Here is a 23197-nt window from a genome sequence, read left to right on the forward strand (position 1 = left end):
ATTACAATCATGACTGGAAGAGAGAATATAGGCAGTGCAGAGTAATTAATTCTAATGATCGCGGAATCTCATCCTACCATTCTTAGCTTCTATAACAATAATCAATTACCACTCAAAACCTAGGATCTTCTGTCAATAATACAAAAACAAAAGAAATGACAGTTTTCTGTTCCTTCAGGTGCTCCAGTGTCAAAAAGTATAACTAAACCATCCTATTCTATTCACCCATCATTGGACCCATACACGTATGGAACACGGTGCTTAACACTTGTGGTACTTGCGAGTTGATGTGCTCACTCCGCACAAGCTCCACCAACAACTGGAAAAAAGTTGGTGCATACCTCTTGAATGAATCTCCTTTCAGACCCCTAAGTGCCTTCAGCACCGCAACCACTAGCGGAGACCTCGCTGCTGCTTCTTCTTTCGCTGCCGCTCCCATGGGAAGAATCCAGTTTTTGGGCTGCTTGGTTTCTTCCAACTCTGCACCCTCAAACACTGTGCATTTCAGGTACATCTTCAGAATTTTTACACACACTGTAATCAGTTGAGACTCTATACTTAGCTCCACGGACACTCCTGGATTGTCTGTTAGTATGTCCTGAAGAACCTCCAGGTAGTTCTGGTGGGTGTCGTTTTCGAAATGAAGCATGGGAGGTTCAGAGAGTTCCAGGATAGAGCATGCCCTCCTTACTTTCTTCTGCAGTATCAGATCAGAATTTAGCTGGTGGGCGTGTGATGTGATTGATGAGAGTATCTCCAGTATAACTGCGACATGAGATGCCAACAGTGACTGCTGATGGACTCGGTAGAGATCGGTCACTACCTGAAAGCAGGATAAAATGGAGTAGTGTGAGATGGCAACATATCGTTAATTCTGTATCAGGGCAAAGTAGAGCATACACAACCAAAGCTTGGCAACTCACTGCAACAGTAAAACATTTTTGTACATTACCTGAATAACTTGTAACTGGACGGTTATGTGACTCTTTGTTCTTGAAACAACATACGACATAGTTTGCAGGCTATCCTCGTCCACATTATCTTCATTACTAAAGTCCTGATCAGACAATGTTTCCTCATCTTGAACGTCATCTATGATTCTCAGTATCTTCATGAAACTAGACAATATCAATGAAGCAGCTTCTTTCACAGCCAAAAATATCTCCATCCACTCGTCTTCTGAGAACCTCCCACCCAATTCGTCTGCCAACCGCAGCAACGCCCCGATTCCAGCTACTGTAGGACCCTGAGCTGGACTTCTTATAAGACCAGCAAGTAGTGATACCACACTAGAAAGTTGAGACCTAATCACAGTAAAAAAACTGACAAATAGGTCCACCAGAGACTGTGCCGCCATAGCTGAAGTCTCAGAATCCCAAGAAACCCCATTAGAATGTGGACCATATGTGGATGGCAATGAACTGTGTTCATCTTTATCTTTAGAAAGTAGATCTTTCTCTCCCCACAAACTGTTAAATATAGGATAAATAACAGAACTGAAAACACCGATCCAGAACGTTTGTGAAAAGAGATGGCCATGATCCTTTAAAATATTAAAGAGCACTTCCAAGGAGCTTTTACGAATTGCTAATCTGGAATCAGAAGTTAGCTTAGACAATCCTGTAATGAAATCAAAGAAATTAAATCAGTATGCAGGGACATGTCCTTTCCTAAGAGCATCTCCAATGTAAGACTCCATTTTTTCCTCCAAAATGGAGTAAAAGTGAAAATGGAGTAAAATTGCTCCAATCCTACTCCATTTCCCACTCCATTATGGAGTGATGAACAAACAAAAAATAAACTACTCCATTTATGGAGTAAATTTCATTATAGAGTGAGATATGAAGTTGGGTTGGAGCATTCCTTACTCCATATCCATTTTTACTCTATTTTAGAGGAAAAAAATGGAGTTGGGATGGAGATGCCCTAACTTCCCAGTAAATCAAATATCAACTAAGTTGGACGAAACATCAACTGAATAAGTATCTTATAATAGCAATTCGAAAACTTTAAGGTCCCCAGAATATCTGTGATGCGTTTAAATCGAGGTAATATTCACAGATTAAAAATATAACAGATTACCTGTGAGCAAAGGAACCCAATATGATATGTTCTCATCTACTTCCATAAAATTTTGGATATTTGGTGCGCAGTCATCTGTTACTGGAGTACTGGGACTGCTAGACCTACTCTTCTCATTCCACACAAGGCCTCCGTCTGCAAGTTTTAGTGCACAAAATCGTAGAAACGCAATAGCATTCAGGCTAACATCGTTGGTAAACTTGCTGTTAGTGAAAGTTATAAGACATCTAACACAATCAGTAAAAGTTGTTGCCTCCGTCTCTGTGATATATGAAAAATACTCTCGGACGATTTTTTCCATTGTCTCGAAGGCCAACACCACAATGTTCTTTCTTTCATCAGCTGCTGCAGTTGTGAAAACCTGAAAGGAGATTGGTCACTTAGTAAAACATGTCGACCACCAGAGCATGCCTTAAAGAAAAAATACACAAACAGATAAACGACTTCGCATAATATTTTGGGTCCAGCGTTTTTCCTCTTAACATGAGATCAATCATATATGTGGCTGCTAGGATAATAGAATATACCTTGAAAACACTTTTCCACCCTGATTTCACATTACTGACACGGCTGAGTACCATTTGAGAAATGCACCGAACTATTAGTTCTCTAATTTCAGCAGAACTGCTTTTCTGCATAACAATGACAAACGGTCGAAGAAATTCATTCTGGAAGTTGTAATTAGCTAGCTCCTCGCGTTCCAAGAACTTCATAGAAAGCTGTCGTAGTGAGTCCATAACGAATATTGCAACAGAAAGATTCTCTGATAAGCCTACAGATACAAAAAAATCTGACAGGATGCTCCATATGCGTGACCAGACTAGCCTGATGCGGTTCATGTTGTAGTGGCTGAACAGCAAGAAAACAAAGATGTAAATATGCAAGTTGAAATCTTATTAGTCAGGTGTTCAAAAAAAAGAAAAGAAAAAGAATCTTATCAGTCAATCAAGGTGCAAAAGCGATACCAATTCCGTAGCCAAGACAGATGTATTCAATATGTCCATTTCTCATTCAACGTGATCTATAGAGAGAGTATGTAAAATCTTACGCGATCTCAACTAATTTTGTGAGGCTAAATACTCGAGGATCTGTAGGAGACTGCAGTTCTGACATAGAGACTTTGCACAGAGCTTTGACAAATGCTACTATGGCTTCAGTCTTCAACCGCTGGCTATGAGCATACACATTACTCAACTGAAAACTCCCGATCTGGTCAAGCAAATTCAAGTTTGCAATGAAGTTATTGATTTGATCCTGCCTCACAAGGGCCGACACATTTGGTCCAATCGCACTGCTGTCGTATGAACCCCCTCGAACAACTGCCATCATTACCGGATTCTGGAGGGCTCCTTTTTTCTTCAAATTAGGAAAACCCAAGGCTTTCTTCTCCTCCGTCTCGGATGATGCAAAATAAGATGCATCGCTTGGAGCTCCCTCACCCAATAATTGCAAATGCTCAATTCTGGAAAGACAAGTCAAAATATGCTCCCAAGCATCTTGCAAGTGGTTACCATCTTCAATGGCAATTGATATGATAGCCTGGATAGCATAAGAAATAATAATGAAGTTATGAAGAGGTGAGTCACACGTGCTCCTCTTCATCAAGGGAGGGAGAAGATTTACACTAAAGAAACAAATAACAACAAACCGTGAAAAGAGAAAATTAAAAAGCATGATGTAATTAAGTGAGTATGCCTCAGAATACTTTTCTTTGTGTTTACTCCTTCATCTGAGGAAAGCAAAACAGAAAATGACACTTGCTTTGATTCTGAACAACGATTTCCATATTAGAAACTTACTTTAACAGCATCTACATTCTTTTGCTTCATATCTCCTGCGCAATGGAGATTTGTGAACTTGGCCATGGAAGTGACAAATGCATCTCTTTGCGTTTGCATACCCATAACTGCTGTAACATGAACGGCATACCGAAAGCCTCGTAAGCATTCAACTGCAGCAAGCCTGTCATCATTCTGATCAAGTGTAACACTGAATGCGGCAAGCATTGGTCCCCAGGAAACATCAACCATAAAACGCAATATTGCGACATCTGTGACGACATGGTAAGCTGATCTACAAGACCGGAAAAAAAAATCCAAGTCATGAGATCAATAATTTGACTGCAGATCCAAAAAAATTCCTCCACGGTATTTGTCAACCTTAATCCTCAAAAAGAGAGTTTATCAGGAACACACAAGGTAAACTAAAGGGTGAATATGGTTTATTTACGTTACAGGAAAAGCCTGGTTTTAGATTGGTTTGCTAATCTTACGACCCGCTCAGGAACATCATACTAAGAACATCAGTCGTCATAATCCTTCATTAGAATCCATTTTACAATCAATACTATCTAGTCCTATGGTCTCGTGTTTCATTTAAAACTAGACCTTAAGTGAACGGTAAATGATCTTACTCTGATTTTCCAGACTTCGACCTGAACTTTTCTTGAATATGCTTTATAAGAAGACCATTAGCCCCAACCGCTTTTTCTTCTGTTTGTGTCCAGTAAACCAGGTTGAGTATACCGTCTAGACCCAGTAGTTTATTCAGGCCGTTGGACTGCCTGCTTTCTGGAGCAGAAGAATCAGAACTCATCTTTATTTCATTTTTGACAACTTGGTCATAAAGCGCACCAAGGTACTCTTCTGGAAGATCTTTGCCATCATCAATGCCTCGGTTATTTTTGATAAAATCAGCCTTGGTCATCTGATGGTTATAAACAAGAAAATCAAATATAAAACGTGTAATTATACACTGTAAATCTTCTACCAAAAAAAAGCAGTCTCCAATATTCATTAACAATTTCTGAGTACAGAAATAACCATTAAATGCTTAACAAAAGTAAATGCAGTCCAAAAGCTAACATAACATGGATTGAACGAACTGTGACAGCCAATAAAACTAACCTTTTCTTTAACCATAATATTATGGGCATCAGTGTTAAGCATTATCACAGAGTATGCAAGAACATATGCTGTGTCCGCACTGCTGAATGAATTTGGATTGCATTTGCAAAATCGTTCAGCAAACTTTTCCATTATGCGGTCAATTTTCTGTGCTTCTCCAGGAAGCCTGAACCCCCTTAAGAAAAACCTAATTGCCTCACCAAAATTCATCTCCTTGAAATCAAACGAGTCCACATAGGCATGCATAACTTTCATTGGAAACTCCTCTCTTTCACCTAAATAATCTCCAATCATGGTTGGATTCAAGCTTGTGGTATCCCTCAGGAACGACACCACCTCATCTGGGGAGCTGCCAACCTTTTTAGAGCTTATAAGAAACTCAATGCCCTTTGAAGGCTTTCTGTTGAATAGAGCGACGCCTTTCTGCACATAAACCAAGAAAGATGATAAAAGGAAACTCACATCGCCTAATGGGATTAAGTAACATTTTAGTTCTTTTATGAAGCAAAATAAGACCTGGAGTTCAATTTTGTACGCCCTCCTCTGTTCAAGAGTTGCAGCCTCTGATGACTCTGAACTCAAATCTGGGTGAAAGTCATGATCTGCAGTTGTCCCGTCTTCTTCATTTGGGTTGGAATAATTGTCTCCAAGTGCTTCATTTTCTACGCTCTTGGGCAAAAGTGATTCTCCCACGCTAAATTGTTGGTCCATCCATGTTCCCATTGCCTTAATAATGCTAACCAAGCACTTCACTGATTCGTGCCTAAACGTAATATCCTGGACAGCGGTCAAAGTGGTCGAGGAACCAGGAGGAGGCCCAAGAGCAGTTTTCAGAAGACCGTTGACTATCCTGCAAACATTTGATAGAATTATAAGAGCTATAATACATGTTACTAATGTACAGGACTAATAATGGATTAAATATCAACCGTAGGCTACGCTGGTGCCTGATCGATAACTAGAGTTTTCAACTAAGAATTGTAATCTGACAACATCTGGAATGCCAATTTCGGAAACAGATAACAGCAAAACTATCTGGGGAGACATACAATAAAAAAAAAAAAAAAATTTGCCAATACCTTTCGAAGATGTTTGGTGACTCCACATCACAGTCAAAGTTGACAAAAATGTCAATGATTAGGTACGGGTCTTGGCAAATGTTGTCAAGTAGGCTGAGCACAGTCATTTTTTGCAAGAAACTTGGCTGAAGAACATTTTCAAGGACTCGGAGGACAAGCATGGGGAAGAATATGCCTACTTCTGATTTCATGCCCGATCTATATTTCCGTAGTAAGCTGGTGAAGATAGCACATTGAAGTTGAAAAATAGACATTACGGAGAGTGCGCTATTCTTTAACAGCGACAAGCAAAGATACTGCTTAATGGCATTTAGAAACCTGCATATTTTGGGGGTTAGCTCTAGGATGCTCATATAACACAGACTTTGTAGAATCAAAGATAAAACTTGCCTTTCGTCAGAGCGCCAAATTGGGCCACCGTTATCAACTATAACTTTGAGCAACTCCAGAGACAAAGTCTTGCCCCTCACAAGAATCTGATCGTCGGTGTTCTCTTGTGACGAGAACTTCATGGACAACTTACATAGATTTTTGAACAAAAGGAATCCGTCTTCCCTGATCTTGCTTGTGCCCCCATCCTCAGGATTCTCGCCTGGTTCTATGACTAATCTGAAATCCGGGGGAGGAGCAGCTTCTCCGGCCGTAACTACGTCGTTAATGAATCCCTGGCAAATATGAACAGAGTTCCCTTCGTTGACATTTTTATCTGTGATGGCAAGCAAGTCGTTGACGTTAACCGTTTTGAATGATGATACATCCATAGAATTCGCCTCGGATCTGGTGAAGACGATGATCATAATCTGAGCTAGTACAGATTTAGCGCAGATCTGGTTGGTCCCATTGAATCCGCCGAGATACACGTTGTAGCAAGTCCTCACAAGATGGAGCAAACAATCGCCTCGAATCATGATGAGAGGAGATCTGACAGCAGCGAGGAGGACGCGGAGGACTGCTAGCTCAACTGACTCCTCGCCAAGGCTGTAAACCTTGCAGATCGCGTGGATGAGCTTGTAGAGAAGAGAGTCGGGAGACGAGGAGCATACCTCGCCTCGGAGGAGGGAGAGGGAGAAGAGATTGAAAGAGCAATCGAGAGCAGGCTCAACAACCTTGGTGTATGCGGTATCAAGGGAGAGAAGGAGAGTCTCAAGGACAGCATCCGAATCGGAGGTGGAGAGACCAAAGAGAGGCGATGAAGGATCGGGAGAATCGGAGAGTGATTCGAGCTTGTCGAGGACAGATTTACAGGCGGAAACCAGGAATGTATGCTTGCGCCAGGCGGCGTTTTTGATGATTTTGTCCAGTGTTGGGCCAACGACCCGGCCGCATCTGGTGGCGCCACCAAGGTTCTGCGACGACGACATGGGACGCCGACGGATCTAACAACACATTCAAAATAAACGGCCAATGAAATGAAATGGAAATGCAATTTTCTTTTGGTTGGGAGTTTAACTAAGCAAAGCCTTCAACTATTTGCCTATCCATCTTTACTCTCAAAACTATTTTTATAATGAAACAACCCTTTAACAAAGATGTTGTATAAGTAACGTTAACCCTCTGCGTCTAATGAAGTTTAATCCTTAAACCACTTCTGTTAAATAATAGTCAAGTGTTATTATGACACTTAATTAAAATGCATAACATAAATACAATAAATTTATTTATATGACAAATAAAATAGTTTATTCAGTTTTTTGTAGTATTGTAAAGTATATGAAATGTTTAAAAAGTATTAAAATTATGGTTTTACAGGGTTAATCGGTGTCGGTCCACGGATTAATGGCGAATTTTTTAGTTTTATTGGATTTTAATTAATAAGTTTTCATTGAATACAAATTTTGTGGAAACATATGAGTTTGTAAAAAATCTGACAGAATGCTACATGAAAAACATAAACCATTCCAGATTATATACGACCACTATATTTACCAGTTCGATCACAGATCTGTATCGGATATAAAAACATTTCTTATATCTTAATTCGTTTATAAATCACATATGTACTCCGCTAAAAAGAGTTCAATAATTTTAAAAAGAAAATTTCTTCTCACCATTTAAATGATATTGATGCACTATTAGTCATCATCATTAATATTTGTGAATATATAATTTGTACTTTAAATATTCCAGTACCCATTCAGTTTTTGGTTTGATTTCAATTTTGGATTCTAAAGATATATGATCTGCTCGGTTCTTTTTTCAGTTTGATACAATTCGATTTGAGATTTCGAATAAATGTACTTAAACTTATACTCTTATATAGAAATTCATCAAAAAATTATATTGAATTTCGAAAACTTTGAAATGAAAACATTTATAAACTTTTAAAAGGGTAAATGGTTAAATTTAGATGATATCAATATAGATGTAGTATAGTTTTAGTATAAATATCTACTATTTATTAAATGAAGTTTTCTATTCATATGATTGTTATCATTTGTATTTTTTATAACCAAAATTTTAAACTACTAGTCACATAATTTTTGATGTGAGTTTTTTTGACATTTTTATTAATTTATAATTGTTTTAAAGTTTTTAAAATAACATAAGAAAAATCTAATTTTTATTCTAATATATAAATTTAGAAAAAAAAATGATATAAGATATACAAATTGTAATCAAATCTTTATTATTCAATAGCATTAATTTCCATATTTATTGAAGATCTACACTAGTTTTATATTGTGTACTTTTATAAAATTATTTTTATGTGTATTAGTCCATATTTTTATAATATAATATTTTTATTTTATATATATATATATTGCCATAAGCTACTAATGGATATCCTACAATATTTGGTATTAAAACTTTAATTTAAAATAAATGGGTAGAATAATATCCTAAAAAATAAATCTGAATATAAATTTTTAGAGTTTCATACATTACTTGTATAATTTTTTTTATTTATAGTTTAAATTTATCACTTTTGCATTTCTCTTTGTATGATCAATTGCTTTTACATATGTGGTTTTTTATCATTTTGAACCCAATAGGAAATTTCATTAAAATTTTGTTATTATTAGAAAAGTTGGAAATATTATAAGCCAAAAAAGTACATATTTCATGTTTTTATTTGGTTTTTAAAGTATATAAAAAAGTGTGTGTTAAATTGTTATGTTTGTGTTAAATTGTTATTTTTGTGGGCAATCTTCCACGTTTCATATATGGATTGCAATCTTTAAAGCTTGCCAATTATGAAGGAAATTTAAAGGAAACCATAAGCAAATGAAATAAATGGTAGCTAGTATATTAATTTATGATTCTATTATACAAAATTTTAAAATATTGTTGTTACTAAAAATATTATACTGCAGATTTTTTTTTCTTAACTAAATGTATACTACTATTAATTTTTCAAAATATTTATATTTAATTTTTGGGTACAGAAATATATGTTTCCTAAATTCGTTGATTGGAATTGCACGATGTGGAAACATTAGTATTTGTTATCCAAATAGCAAAATGAATGTACCGATTTAATATAGTCATACTTGCCAGTTGCCACTTTCAAAGAAAAACTCTCCTCGTTGATCAATGGATCCCCCCCCTTATAACGTTTCCTTTTGTTTCCGTATACAACACCACAATAACATTTTTAAATATTTGTAAAAAGTTTCAACGTTTATTAGTGTCTGCAATTCAGTTGTATCCTTTTCTTGTTATTTAAGAAAAAAGATTCAATATGTCTATTGTTAATATATCTAAATGAAAAATTAGTATATGAATCAAATATTAATTGAAAATTATTGAACTTGAACTAATTTTCAAAATTAGTATATACATATTTTAGTTGTCAATTATTTTATATTAGTTGTTGATACATTCTATTACATATTGTAAATATAAATACTTTTATGGGATATATGTAAGTAAGAGATTATCAATTTTCATGCTGTTTTCGAATTGTGAAGCATTGGTTCCCGCAATAAAATGAATTAAAAACATGAAAATCCCAAAATAGCCGAAGAAACTTTGTAAAAATAGGTTGGTGGGAAGCCTCAAATAGAGATCCATGCCACAAACTGTTTTTTTTTTAATGTCCTGATAATCCTCTCCTCCTTATCTTTTTCTTTATTTTCTCCAAATCATTAAGAAAGTAAAAACTCATGTCTCATCTTTATTGTGCATGGTTACATTGATTCACTCATAAACCAAGCTTCTTTGTTTGGCTTCAAAATGGCGTCCACTCCTCCGCAAACTTCTAAGAAAGTTCGTAACAATTCTGGTAGTGGCCAGACCGTTAAGTTTGCAAGACGAACATCTAGCGGACGTTACGTGAGTTTATCCCGAGATAATATTGAATTATCAGGTGAGCTTTCAGGAGACTATTCGAACTATACCGTTCACATACCTCCGACGCCTGACAACCAGCCAATGGCCACCAAAGCCGAAGAGCAGTATGTATCAAATTCCCTATTTACTGGTGGTTTTAACAGTGTCACACGTGCACATCTTATGGACAAAGTCATCGATTCAGATGTGACACACCCTCAGATGGCTGGTGCTAAAGGTTCTTCATGTGCCATGCCTGCTTGCGATGGAAATGTCATGAAAGATGAGAGAGGAAAGGATGTAATGCCATGTGAATGCCGGTACGTAAAAGTTTATCAACATTTTTATTTAATATAGTTGTTTCATAAGACAATAAAGAGGTCTCTGGTCAATTACTGGTTTGTTTAGGTTCAAGATCTGCAGAGATTGTTTCATGGATGCCCAAAAAGAAACAGGTTTATGTCCAGGATGTAAAGAACAATATAGAATCGGAGATCTTGACGATGATACACCTGATTTTTCTAGTGGTGCTCTTCCTTTGCCAGCTCCAGGAAAAGGTCAACGTGGCAACAATAACATGTCTATGATGAAAAGAAATCAAAACGGCGAATTTGATCACAACCGGTGGTTATTTGAAACACAAGGCACATATGGTTACGGTAATGCGTATTGGCCTCAAGATGAAATGTATGGTGATGATATGGATGAAGAAATGAGAGGTGGAATGGTGGAAACAGCTGACAAGCCATGGCGGCCGCTGAGCCGGCGGATCCCAATCCCAGCTGCCATCATAAGCCCGTATAGACTACTAATCGTTGTTCGTTTTGTCGTGCTATGTTTTTTCCTAACTTGGAGGATTCGAAACCCAAACGAGGATGCAGTATGGCTATGGTTGATGTCAATAATATGTGAGCTTTGGTTTGGATTTTCATGGATATTAGACCAAATACCTAAGTTGTGTCCCATAAACCGCTCTACCGATCTAGAAGTTCTTCGTGACAAATTTGACATGCCTTCTCCTTCAAACCCCACAGGGAGGTCAGATCTCCCAGGTATTGACCTCTTTGTGTCCACAGCGGATCCTGAGAAAGAGCCACCCCTTGTCACTGCCAACACTATTCTTTCCATATTAGCTGTTGACTATCCAGTGGAGAAAGTGTCGTGTTACCTTTCTGATGATGGAGGAGCCCTTTTATCATTTGAAGCTATGGCAGAAGCTGCTAGTTTTGCAGACTTATGGGTGCCTTTTTGTCGCAAACACAACATTGAACCCCGGAATCCAGATTCATATTTTAGTCTCAAGATAGATCCAACAAAGAATAAGAGTAGGATTGATTTTGTGAAAGATAGGAGGAAGATTAAGAGAGAGTATGATGAGTTCAAGGTTCGCACCAATGGCCTCCCCGACTCAATACGAAGAAGGTCAGATGCATTTAATGCAAGAGAGGAAATGAAAGCTCTAAAACAGATGAGAGAAAGCGGAGGTGATCCAATGGAACCTGTGAAGGTCCTCAAAGCCACATGGATGGCTGATGGTACCCACTGGCCAGGAACTTGGGCAGCCGCTACTCGAGAGCATGCCAAAGGTGATCATGCTGGAATTTTACAAGTCATGTTGAAACCACCCAGCAGCGATCCTTTAATCGGTAGTAGCAACGATAAGATCATTGATTTTTCAGACACAGATACTAGATTACCAATGTTGGTGTATGTGTCACGTGAGAAGCGACCTGGATATGATCACAACAAGAAAGCTGGAGCTATGAATGCACTTGTTCGTGCCTCTGCTATTCTCTCAAATGGACCTTTCATCCTTAATCTTGATTGTGATCATTACATCTATAACTGTAAGGCCATTCGAGAAGGGATGTGTTTTATGATGGACAGAGGTGGGGAAGATATTTGCTACATTCAATTTCCACAAAGATTTGAAGGTATTGATCCTTCTGATAGATATGCGAATAACAACACCGTATTCTTTGACGGTAATATGCGTGCTCTCGACGGTGTTCAGGTTCATATCCAAACCACATGTTTATATTTGTTGATTTATAAGAAAATATTAATTTGAATATATATATATATATATATATATTTTTTTTTTTTTTTTGCAGGGACCAGTTTATGTTGGAACTGGTACTATGTTTAGGCGATTTGCTTTATACGGTTTTGATCCACCCAATCCGGATAAGATTCTTGAGAAGAAAGATTCAGAAACAGAGGCGCTAACCACCAGTGACTTTGATCCAGACCTTGATGTCACACAACTTCCCAAGCGCTTTGGAAACTCCACACTCCTAGCCGAGTCAATTCCTATTGCAGAGTTCCAAGGTCGCCCATTGGCAGACCACCCAGCGGTCAAGTATGGCCGTCCTCCTGGAGCCCTTAGAGTCCCCCGTGACCCTCTTGATGCCACAACTGTCGCAGAGTCTGTTTCTGTAATCTCTTGTTGGTATGAGGACAAAACAGAGTGGGGAGACAGAGTCGGATGGATTTATGGGTCGGTGACAGAGGACGTTGTCACAGGGTACCGCATGCATAATCGTGGATGGCGCTCTGTTTACTGCATCACCAAACGAGATTCTTTCCGCGGTTCTGCACCCATTAATCTCACAGATCGCCTTCACCAAGTGTTGCGATGGGCCACCGGCTCTGTGGAGATATTCTTCTCTAGAAACAACGCCATTCTTGCCTCAAAACGTCTCAAGTTCCTCCAACGCCTTGCATACCTCAATGTCGGAATATATCCCTTCACCTCTTTGTTTCTCATCCTCTATTGTTTTCTTCCAGCATTCTCTCTTTTCTCTGGACAGTTTATAGTACGAACACTTAGTATCTCCTTCTTAGTTTACCTCCTTATGATTACCATCTGTTTGATTGGCTTGGCGGTTCTAGAGGTCAAGTGGTCGGGCATCGAACTAGAAGAATGGTGGAGAAATGAACAGTGGTGGCTTATCTCCGGAACAAGCTCTCACCTTTATGCTGTAGTCCAAGGAGTCCTCAAAGTTATTGCAGGGATCGAGATCTCTTTTACCTTAACGTCTAAATCCGGGGGAGATGACATTGATGATATATACGCAGATTTATACATAGTGAAATGGTCATCTCTAATGATACCACCCATAGTGATAGCAATGGTAAACATAATAGCAATTGTGGTAGCGTTTGTCAGGACGATATACCAAGCGGTGCCACAATGGAGCAAATTGATAGGAGGAGCTTTTTTTAGCTTCTGGGTGTTAGCACATTTGTATCCTTTTGCAAAAGGATTAATGGGAAGGAGAGGCAAGACTCCAACAATAGTTTTTGTGTGGGCAGGTCTAATTGCCATCACTATCTCTCTACTATGGACGGCTATTAATCCTAACACCGGACCTGCCGCTGCTGCTGAAGGTGTCGGAGGTGGTGGATTTCAATTTCCTTAAAACATTTATATATATATATACTAGGGTGGACCTGTCATATGGGCGGAAAATAAGAAAAAATAATTTTTAAATTTATCTTAAATTGTGAAAATTATTCTAAAATAAATTTATTATTCATTTTTTAATTTTTATTAAAAGTCACATCTTTATCTAGCTAATAAAGAAATTTCTTTTTTATTATATAATTATTTTACATTTTCTAATAATTATATTATTCTTATAATTTGCTACGGCTGAGTTTTCCTATAAAGTTGACTATGTGTTCGTATTTTGTTTTGTTCAACATATATTTGTATTTATATTTATATTTATATTCATATTTATATGTTATAAAATATAAGTCATTAGGTAATTTAGAATTATTTCAATGTCTTGTTGATAAGCATGTTCTTCCAGCTGTGAAAACATGTTTACAGTGAGTGCTTAGAGTAAGTTGTAATAAAAATGGTTAGATCGTAGCTATAAAGATGTATTGAGGTGTATTATTATGAGTATGACTGAATATTTTATCTATTAAATTTAATTTGATTCATTAGCGACATAATAAAAAATTCTGAATATCCATAATCATTAGAACAACCAAATATTTAAAATCAACTTTTTGCTATAACAAATACAAATAATAAAAAAAATATGAGCAAAAAGCATCATTTCATAAATATTAATATTAAAATATACCATATATGTTACTATCATTTTAACTTTAATTATATATCATATCAAATAGAAAAAATATTTTTTCAATTTATAAAATTTATTTATATGTTTGCACTAATTTAATTATATAAGTAGTAGATAATGACTTTTTAATTATTCAATATATATTTATTATTTCATAATATGTTATAAGCATATAATATATAAAATAATTTATATATATAATGTTTATCCCGCGCAAGGCGCGGATCTTATCCTAGTCTTTATTAAAAACGAAACAAAACACAAATATTAAAAAAATTAGAGCTGAATATCCTCTCTCCTTCTACTTTTATACAAATAGATATATATGTACAATTAAATATAGTTTTAAATGTATCATTCTATATAATTATTATTTTAAAATATAATTTTACTAATTTTATTTGTAAAATTATTTATAAATATATTGAACTAAGAGAAGAAACTTATAAATAAGAAACTAAAGCTTTTCTAAAATTTGTGTGTTTTATTTAATTTTGGAATTTATGGAATATAAAGTTTCAGTGGTGCTATTATATGCTATTAATAAAGAGATTCAAAAGCTATTAGATGTTGTTAACTGAACATCATTTTAGGCCTAATCAAAGCATTGGATTATACTATACACATAAGGAAAATTCGAAAAAAGTATCAACTTACATGTCGAGGTTAATCTAGTCTTGTTACGCATGCCACCGTTTAGGTTCACAAATTATTTTAAAACAATGCACACTTCCGCTCCAAATTTGTATATTCACCTAAATAGTCCTTTTAAATAATATATATTCACAACTATGTAAAAATATTTATTAAATATGCCAATCCGTTAACCGCAGACATAATCTGATAAAACCCGTAATTCGCATGGGCCGTGAAACTCACCTTTTAAAGGACCTAATATTTATGTGTCCGTCATAGTACTCTTTGGGCCAGACCAGCGGATCTTAGGCCCGCTTGACACCTCTACGGCTTAGGGTAATGGGCTCGAACCCATTTTAAACAGAATCTATTGTGACCCTAATTTAACAACCCCTACAAAAACAGTCGGGGTGGTTTGGGATTTTTCAGGGTATGGCATTCTCGATGAAGCTGCAGCATAAACCTAATTCTTACAAGTTACAGAGACGAGGAGATAAATCCAAATCCTGGTCCGAGCTTCCTCAAGATCTCATAAATTCAGTGTTGGAACGCCTTGAATTTGCTGATTCTCGACGAGCTGAATCCGTATGTTCGTCTTGGTACTCTGCTGCGAAACGATGTTGGGCGAAAAAGCAGATCCCTTGGCTGATTCTCTTGCCCGACGAAGACGACAAGATCAACAACCATTGGTGCAAGCTGTTCAATCCCGGGGAAAGCTTTACAAAATCCGAGATGAGGATGTTGAATTCGCAAACAGTTATTGCTTAGCAACATATGGTAATTGGCTCTTTATGGTCGATTATTGGTATAATCTCTACCTTTTGAATATATTTACCCATGAGAGGATTGATTTAACTCCGGTGGAGTCGCAACTAGGAACGACAAAGCTGGAGCGAACCTTAAAAGGTTGGTTTTGTATTTCGAATGGTCATCGCAAAAGGAATCGCAAAGATATTAAAATAGTATCACCTGTGTTTTGGATTGACGAATAGTTTTGTGGGGATTTGGCGAATGGTGTGTAGCTTATTCCAAGAAAGGAGATACGTTCTGGAATCAGATTCAAATTCCCGTAGATTATGGTTGTTCTCACATGGTTTACAAAGATCAAAAGCTTTACTACCTCCTAAAGGACTACATTGGTAGTAATGGTTTTATCAAAATATTCGACTTCTCCGGAGAGATTCCGCGAGAGACCTTTCAGTGTGGTGGTGTTCCAGGCAACATCTCTTCACTTGATCCAACAGGAAATTCATGGAGGATTACCAATGCAAAACTTGTAGTCACAGTAACAGGAGATGTCCTCTATGTTGAAAACTGGGCAACACTTTTCACTTCACTCTGGTCCTTCCGCGTCTACAAGGTTTATTCATCAGGTTTGTTTAACAAGTATGAACAAGTTGATTCTTTGGGCAACGAGGCAATGCTTTTTGATCTAGGCATCACTGTGCTCGCTAATGATGACATTGTGGGTGGTTTTAAGAGAAATTCCATCTACTACAAGACTACTTGTCGTGGAAAGAACACTACTCAAATTTGTCTCTTCAATTTCGAGACAAAGGAGATGGAGCCGCTGCACAAGTTTGATTGTTCGTCCCAAGAACAACTCGCAAGATCTCTATGGTTCCTACCAAGTTTCAAGCAGACATAATTCATCTCAACTACTGTATGTTGTTTTATTTTTCTTTGGTTTCCTAAAATCCTCTGCTAACATCACAACTGCTATGGTGTCATCTGGTTTGGTTAATGACTCCTAATTATTATAATATATAATAAAAATCTATCTAATCTATTAAAAGGGGAGTACAAATTTAAATTACCCCTTAGTTTTGCAAGTTATTTACAATGGCATGCCACTGAAGTTATTAATTAACCTACCTTTTAGGATTTTTTGTCTTTTCCTCTTTAATTAATTCATTTCCAAAAGTAAATTCTAACTAAAACAAACATGGAAACAATAATTAATAAATCTAACTTTTAATATTATTTGTCGTTTCTTATTTTATATTATATATATATACGTGTGTTTGGAAATAATTAATTATATCGTAATTAATTACATACATTATATGAATATTTAGGTACATATTCGGGTACATATCGATTTTTTGGGTATCGAATTTTTAGGTTTAAAATTAAACTTTGTTCGAATATGATAAAAATTTTGGACGGAGTTCGGACTCAAATCATTCCAGGTCCAGATAGATTATAGAAACCTAAAAATATCAAAATAATTTATCTGTTTAGAAATATTTTTAAAAATTTATAAAAAAATAAAAATTAATATCCGTACATCCGTGCGGGTCAAGCTCTAGTTTTGGTTATTGGGTAAGTTTCGGTGAGGAGATAAATGTGCTACATAAAGCATATACTGAAATGAGATGAATTAAATAATTAACCGGATCCCAAAATATCAGCCTAGATGAAACGAATGGTATACGTTATGTGAAACTTCTCTCGCTCGCTTTTAAGAGATTCTTGATTAGTCTATTTCCTTCACTAAACGGCAAGATCATTCATGCCAGTGTCTACGAATTATGGATGAAAAGATAAAAATGATAACCCTGACATACAAATGATAAAACTCAGAGGCAGTTAAGTAACCTTGAATAAAAACTGCTAGGGTTTAGGGCTCAGTCACTGGTTCTATCAAGTTGTTAAGTTTGGTATCGTTCAATATGTATGTACTTTCCCACTACTAACCTTTGCTGTCCCATCCTCCTTCCTACATGTCTTTTTTTTACTATTCCTCTCCTTTGGCAGATGATTATAAAGTCTCTCACTGCCCTCACTGCCCTCATTCTTGAATCTTGAAGCCTTCGGTGTCTACTGTGAAGGAGGGTTTAAATGGGATTGTGGGTACGTCTGAGGCTTCTCTTTTTTTTTTTTTTGACAAACCACAGTACTATAACAATGAAGAAGCATGTTTCATCTTTGATGAACTATATATGATATGGCATCTTACCTATTTTGCCTGTGATTTTTGTAGGTACCCTTACTTGGCAGTTGTTCTAAATTTTAGACAGTCATGGGCATTATACTGTCTGGTTCAGTTCTATGGTGCAACAAAAGATGAGCTTGCGCACATAAAGCCCCTTGCCAAGTTTCTAACATTCAAGTCAATCGTGTTCTTGACTTGGTGGCAAGGTGTTGCCATTGCTCTTCTCTCTTCCCTCGGTTTGTTCAAAAGTTCCATTGCACAGAGCTTGCAGCTGAAGACTAGTGTTCAAGATTTCATCATTTGCATTGAGGTACATGTCTTTTTCGAAATGAATCGTAAGTTTCTCTTTAATACTTGTGCAGAAGGGTATTGCTTCGGTTGTTCACCTGTATGTCTTCCCAGCAAAACCCTACGGTCTACTGGGAGATCGCTTTACTGGATCGGTATCAGTTCTGGGGGATTATGCATCGGTCGACTGTCCTATTGATCCAGATGAGATTAGAGACAGTGAGAGACGAACAAAGGTCCGCCTGCCACATCCTGACGTTGATATCAGAAGTTGTATGACCATCAAAGAAAGCATGAGAGATGTGTTCGTTGGTGGAGGTGAATACGTGAGTATTCCTCGTAATAATTCAATAAAAAAAATGATTTTTTTTTTCTAATCTGATGAAGAGATTCTGATCAGAAAGAGGATATATCTATGTTGTAGATTGTGAAAGACGTGAGGTTCACAGTGACTCAAGCAGTAGAGCCTATGGAGAAGAGCATAACAAAGTTCAATGAGAAACTGCACAAGATCTCGCAGAACATAAAGAAACACGATAAGGACAAGAGAAGAGTAAAAGATGACAGTTGCATGTCATCATCATCATCTAGTCGGCGAGTGATTCCCGGGATCGACGATCCGCTTTTGAATGGGAGTTTTAGTGACAGTGGAGTTACAAGGACTAAGAAGCACAGGCGAAAGTCAGGGTACACGAGTGGGGAAAGCGGGGGAGAGAGCAGTAGTGATCGAGCTTATAGTGGATTTGAAGTAAGGGGTCGTAGATGGATCACGAAAGATTTAACTTTAAACATTCAAGGAGATTTTATCATAAACATCCGAGATTGATGCGACCACCGGGTGTTGTTTCTCCTCAACGTGCAGGGGTTTTTGCAGGGCACCTAGAAGCCGTTAAGTATTGAATATATTTGTGTACAGATTTGAAGATACATAACGTACAATGAGGCATGATTTTTTTTATAAAAATGGACCTTCATGTTGGCTTTGTCTTTCTAACAAAATGATGATGACATTATAGTTTATTCCAAACCAAGTAACTACAGGTTGTATACTTTTTTATTTGTAAGTTTCCTTGCAGGTTGCAGAAAAGCAAAACATCCAAAAAGGGACGAGCATGACTTCTGGCCGTGGGAGTGCTTGGACATTGACTAGAAGCGATTATGGGAAGGATGTGCAGATGACAAAGGTTAAGGAGATTGATAGAGCACAATGTATAGAAACACACCGTATATTGATGAAACACGAACCTCTTACTCGAACTCTATTACAAGTATTTATACTACTCTCTTCACAACTAACAGCCATAACTAAGTCACAAACCGAATCAGTTACAACGCTCTCCACGTCAGCTTCTTACTTATTTCCCTTGTGAGGGGAGATTAGAGATACTCGCTGTATCAGTTCATGCTGAAGGTGACACAAGCATGGATCATTACGATGAGCATGATGATATGGCATTGCAGACGAACAAGCCCTTGTTGCCTATTGATCCCGTCGTTGAACTTAGCAAGAAAATGCAGAAGCAAGAGATGGGTACAAAGAAAGAAGAAGGAACCAAGTGCAGCACTTGCCACACGTTCGTTGGGGAAGCTAAGCAATACAGAGAGCATTGTAAGAGTGATTGGCACAAACACAACTTGAAGCGTAAGACTCGTAAACTGCCTCCTCTTACTGCTGCTGAAGAATGCATGGGTGAGATTGATATGGACGACTCTAAAGCAGATTTGAAAGACTACTCTTTCTGAAATTTACTGATTTTAAATTTAGTGTCTTCTTTGTTGATGTTAAATGCAATATCTTGTAGTCGTATCAATGTTTTTGCCGGAAGAACAAGAAGCAGCTTTGAAACAACTAAGAAAGAATCTCAAGTTCAAGGCTAAACCTGTCCCCAACTTCTACTACTACGAGGCGCCTCCAGCGAAACCTGAGCTCAAGAAGTATATTTAGAAACACAACTCGTATATATTTGCTTAGCTTAGAGCTCAGCATTGTTCTTTCTTGTGACTTAAGTAGCATGTTGTGTAACTTTCTAGCTTCCTTTGATCCGTCCCAAGTCGCCAAACTCATTCTTTCTCGGAGAAAAAGCTTCAGCGATGCAGTCCGCGAAGAGGTTCCGAAGACAGCTTCCAACCGGAACCGACACAGCACCGGAACAGTTCAGAACAAGAACACAATTGCTGTGCATGACAGCCCTCGTTTCAGATCTGGCAAGGGTAAAAATGGACTGAAACCAGTCAACGAGTGAGGCTTGAAATGACGATGATTGATCCTTTGTTGTTGGTCTGTGTTATACTCTCAGTCTAACTTTGATCTCATCGGGGAAAAATTTAAAATCAAAACAAAGACTCTTTTTTGTTTTTTTATATCTCAACGGTAACATATGTTGAATTTCCTTTTTTTACCAAAAAAACAAAAAAAGAAATATTGACACGTGGACTTTCTTTATAAACAAGCATGTTACTACTAAAATTGCAAGGCGGCAGATAAGTTGCGGTGATCTTCTCCAACATTTAACAATGATCAATTTCTTTCTTTAATCACTCTGTTCTTCTTCCTTTCTCCAACCTCTCAAATTCAAAAACCATGATTTTACCTAGAAACCTCGATCTATCTACATGGCGATTCCCAGAAGAACACAAGGACGTCAAACCCTAATTTCAAGAAACAGCAGAGTTTCTCCAAGTATGGTGATGGTCGTTCTTCAAAAACTTATCCTTCTTACAAGAAGAACAGGTTACGTTCACCGCGGTTCTCCGACGATCCCCAGAAGAACACAAAGACGTCAAACTCTAATTTCAAGAAACATGTTACGTTCACCACGCGGTTCTCCGACGATGCCCATGTGGTGATTATCTGCGGCGCTGTGACTGAAGTCCTCAGATTTTGGTACGGTTTTGTCTATTTCTGGGTTCCTGCAGAAACACCTTCTCGATTGTTTTCTAATCTCAATTAGGGTTTTGGGTGTTGACAAAGTTGTGATTTTCAATTGTTTTTGCTCTTGCAATTTCACTTCACTTCCGTAGATTCTTTTGGGGTTAATTGAAAAATTAAGTGAATTTGTGGCTAGAAGAATAAGGTAAAACTCTCTTTTGTTTGTGTTGATGTAACTTTTGCAGGGGATACTTGTGTTACAAGGGACTTGGAACCACGAAATTCCATTCCATCCTTTTCTCTCGCAATCTCTGAGTCTCTCTTGCTCGCTTAAGCAGAATCCGCCATCGAAAGAGGTACTCAAAGATCTTAAACTTTTGCGTATCACTGATAAACAAAACGTAATCAAAGTTCTAACAGTTTGCTTAGTTTTATACTTACTTATACCTCTTCGTAGACTTATATGGATTTTGTTTTGTTCTATAAAGATTATTACCCTCTTCGTAGACTCATTTCTATCCAATTAAAAATATTTTAAGAATTCCACTTTTTTATTCAAATTATTAGAGCCTAATTTAAACCCATTTATACATTCTCAATTAAATCTTTAAACCTTTCCACACCTTAATATTTTGTTCAAAACATATTCACTATCAGTAATATGTGTAATTATTACATATTTTATTAAAACTTTTACATCTTTAATTTTCTAAGGCTTTAGGTATAGGGTACAAGAGAAATAGGGTACATGAGATCATGGTTATTAGGAATTAAGAGGTATTTGAGATAAAAGGGTACTTGAGATTTAGGTTTATGGGATTAAGGATACATGGGATTAGAGGATATTTGAGATTAAGGATATTTGAGACAAGGGTTTGAAGTATTTGAGAATAAGGGGCATTTGAGATTAAGGAGTAGTTGAGATTATGAGCATTTGAGATTAGGGGCATATGAGATCAAGGGGTATTTGAGATTAAGGATATTTGAGATTAAGGGTTTGGGGTATTTGAGAATAAGGGGTATTTGAGATTAAGGGGTAGTTGAGATTATGAGCATTTGAGATTAAGGGCATATGAGATCAAAGGATATTTTAGATTAAGGGGTATTTGAGATTAAGAGCATATAAAGGGTATTTTAGATTAAGGGGCATTTGAGATTGAATAGTATTTTAGATTAAAGGGTAATTGAGATTAAGGGGCATTTGAGATTGAATAGTATTTTAGATTAAAGGGTAATTGAGATTAGGGGTATTTGAGATTAATGGGTATTTAAGATTAGGGGCATTTTAGATTAAGGGGCATTTGAGACTAGGGGTATTTGAGATTAAAGGGGTATTTGAGAATATGGGTATTTGACATTAAAGGGTATTTGAGAATATGGGTATTTGAGATTAAAGGGGTATTTGAGAATAGGGATATTTGAGATTAAATGGTATTTGAGAATAGGGGTATTTGAGATTAAGGGGTATTTGAGAATAGGGGTATTTGAGATTAAAGGGTATTTGAGATTAAAGGGGTATTTGAGATTAAAGGGTATTTGAGAATAAGAGTATTTGATAATAGGGGTATTAGAGAATAGGGGTATTAGAGAATAGGGGTATTTGAGATTATAGGGGTATTTGAGAATATGGGTATTTGAGATTAAAGGGTATTTGAGATTAAAGGGTATTTGAGAATAGGGGTATTTGAGAATAGGGGTATTTGAGAATAGGGGTATTTGAGATTAAAGGGTATTTGAGAATAAGGGTATTTGAGATTAAAGGGTATTTGAGAATAGGGGTATTTGAGAATAGGGGTATTTGAGAATAGGGGTATTTGAGATTAAAGGGTATTTGAGATTAGGGGTATTTGAGAATAAGGGTATTTGAGAATAGGGGTATTTGAGAATAGGGGTATTTGAGAATAGGGGTATTTGAGAATAGGGGTATTTGAGAATAGGGGTATTTGAGAATAGGGGTATTTGAGAATTTTAGGGTATTTGAGAATTTTAGGGTTTAGGGTTTAGGGTTTAGGGTTAGGGTT

The 23197-nt window shown here is 36.8% G+C and overlaps 3 protein-coding genes and 2 pseudogenes across 4 annotated transcripts; 4 read left to right on the forward strand and 1 right to left on the reverse strand.

Moving 5' to 3' along the window:
- Positions 1-30: 30 nt before the first annotated feature.
- Positions 31-7428, reverse strand: LOC103828114 (brefeldin A-inhibited guanine nucleotide-exchange protein 1). 2 transcript variants are annotated; one of them, XM_009103713.3, is made up of 11 exons: positions 6458-7428; positions 6068-6385; positions 5505-5838; positions 4989-5411; positions 4496-4788; positions 3882-4155; positions 3131-3621; positions 2610-2931; positions 2083-2443; positions 953-1620; positions 218-823 (listed from the first exon to the last, which is right to left on the reverse strand). In XM_009103713.3, the coding sequence occupies exons 1-11, from the start codon at positions 7426-7428 to the stop codon at positions 218-220; spliced, it is 5061 nt and encodes a 1686-aa protein (XP_009101961.1). The 2 variants fall into 2 exon arrangements, with proteins under 2 accessions (XP_009101960.1, XP_009101961.1); XM_009103712.3 differs by having other exon boundaries at positions 31-823; positions 6068-7428.
- Positions 7426-14296, forward strand: LOC103828115 (cellulose synthase-like protein D4). The gene is made up of 3 exons (XM_009103714.3): positions 7426-10659; positions 10748-12353; positions 12454-14296. Exons 1-3 carry the CDS (start codon positions 10244-10246, stop codon positions 13762-13764), a joined length of 3333 nt encoding a protein of 1110 aa, XP_009101962.2. The 5' UTR covers positions 7426-10243; the 3' UTR covers positions 13765-14296.
- Positions 14297-14710: 414 nt separating this feature from the next.
- Positions 14711-16861, forward strand: LOC103828116 (annotated as a pseudogene).
- Positions 16862-17500: 639 nt separating this feature from the next.
- On the forward strand, positions 17501-19334 carry LOC103828138 (annotated as a pseudogene).
- Positions 19335-19393: 59 nt separating this feature from the next.
- LOC117126014 lies at positions 19394-22965 on the forward strand. Its single transcript, XM_033273235.1, has 2 exons — positions 19394-19575; positions 19679-22965. Exons 1-2 carry the CDS (start codon positions 19420-19422, stop codon positions 20048-20050), a joined length of 528 nt encoding a protein of 175 aa, XP_033129126.1. The 5' UTR covers positions 19394-19419; the 3' UTR covers positions 20051-22965.
- Positions 22966-23197: the final 232 nt, after the last annotated feature.

The sequence above is a fragment of the Brassica rapa genome, chromosome A06 (assembly GCF_000309985.2).
Source record: "Brassica rapa cultivar Chiifu-401-42 chromosome A06, CAAS_Brap_v3.01, whole genome shotgun sequence".
NCBI lineage: Eukaryota > Viridiplantae > Streptophyta > Magnoliopsida > Brassicales > Brassicaceae > Brassica > Brassica rapa.

Excerpts from the sequence above, each read along its gene's own strand:
- LOC103828114 (XM_009103712.3), bottom strand. The coding sequence starts at position 7,428 with ATGTCGTCGTCGCAGAACCTTGGTGGCGCCACCAGATGCGGCCGGGTC. Across the intron at positions 4,789-4,988 it reads ATATTATGGTTAAAGAAAAG|ATGACCAAGGCTGATTTTAT; the intron begins GTTAGTTTTATT and ends TATAACCATCAG. Across the intron at positions 1,621-2,082 it reads TTGGGTTCCTTTGCTCACAG|GATTGTCTAAGCTAACTTCT; the intron begins GTAATCTGTTAT and ends ATTTCATTACAG.
- LOC103828115 (XM_009103714.3), top strand. The coding sequence starts at position 10,244 with ATGGCGTCCACTCCTCCGCAAACTTCTAAGAAAGTTCGTAACAATTCT. Across the intron at positions 10,660-10,747 it reads GTAATGCCATGTGAATGCCG|GTTCAAGATCTGCAGAGATT; the intron begins GTACGTAAAAGT and ends TGGTTTGTTTAG. Across the intron at positions 12,354-12,453 it reads GTGCTCTCGACGGTGTTCAG|GGACCAGTTTATGTTGGAAC; the intron begins GTTCATATCCAA and ends TTTTTTTTGCAG.
- LOC117126014 (XM_033273235.1), top strand. The coding sequence starts at position 19,420 with ATGACTTCTGGCCGTGGGAGTGCTTGGACATTGACTAGAAGCGATTAT. Across the intron at positions 19,576-19,678 it reads TTACTCGAACTCTATTACAA|GGGAGATTAGAGATACTCGC; the intron begins GTATTTATACTA and ends TTCCCTTGTGAG.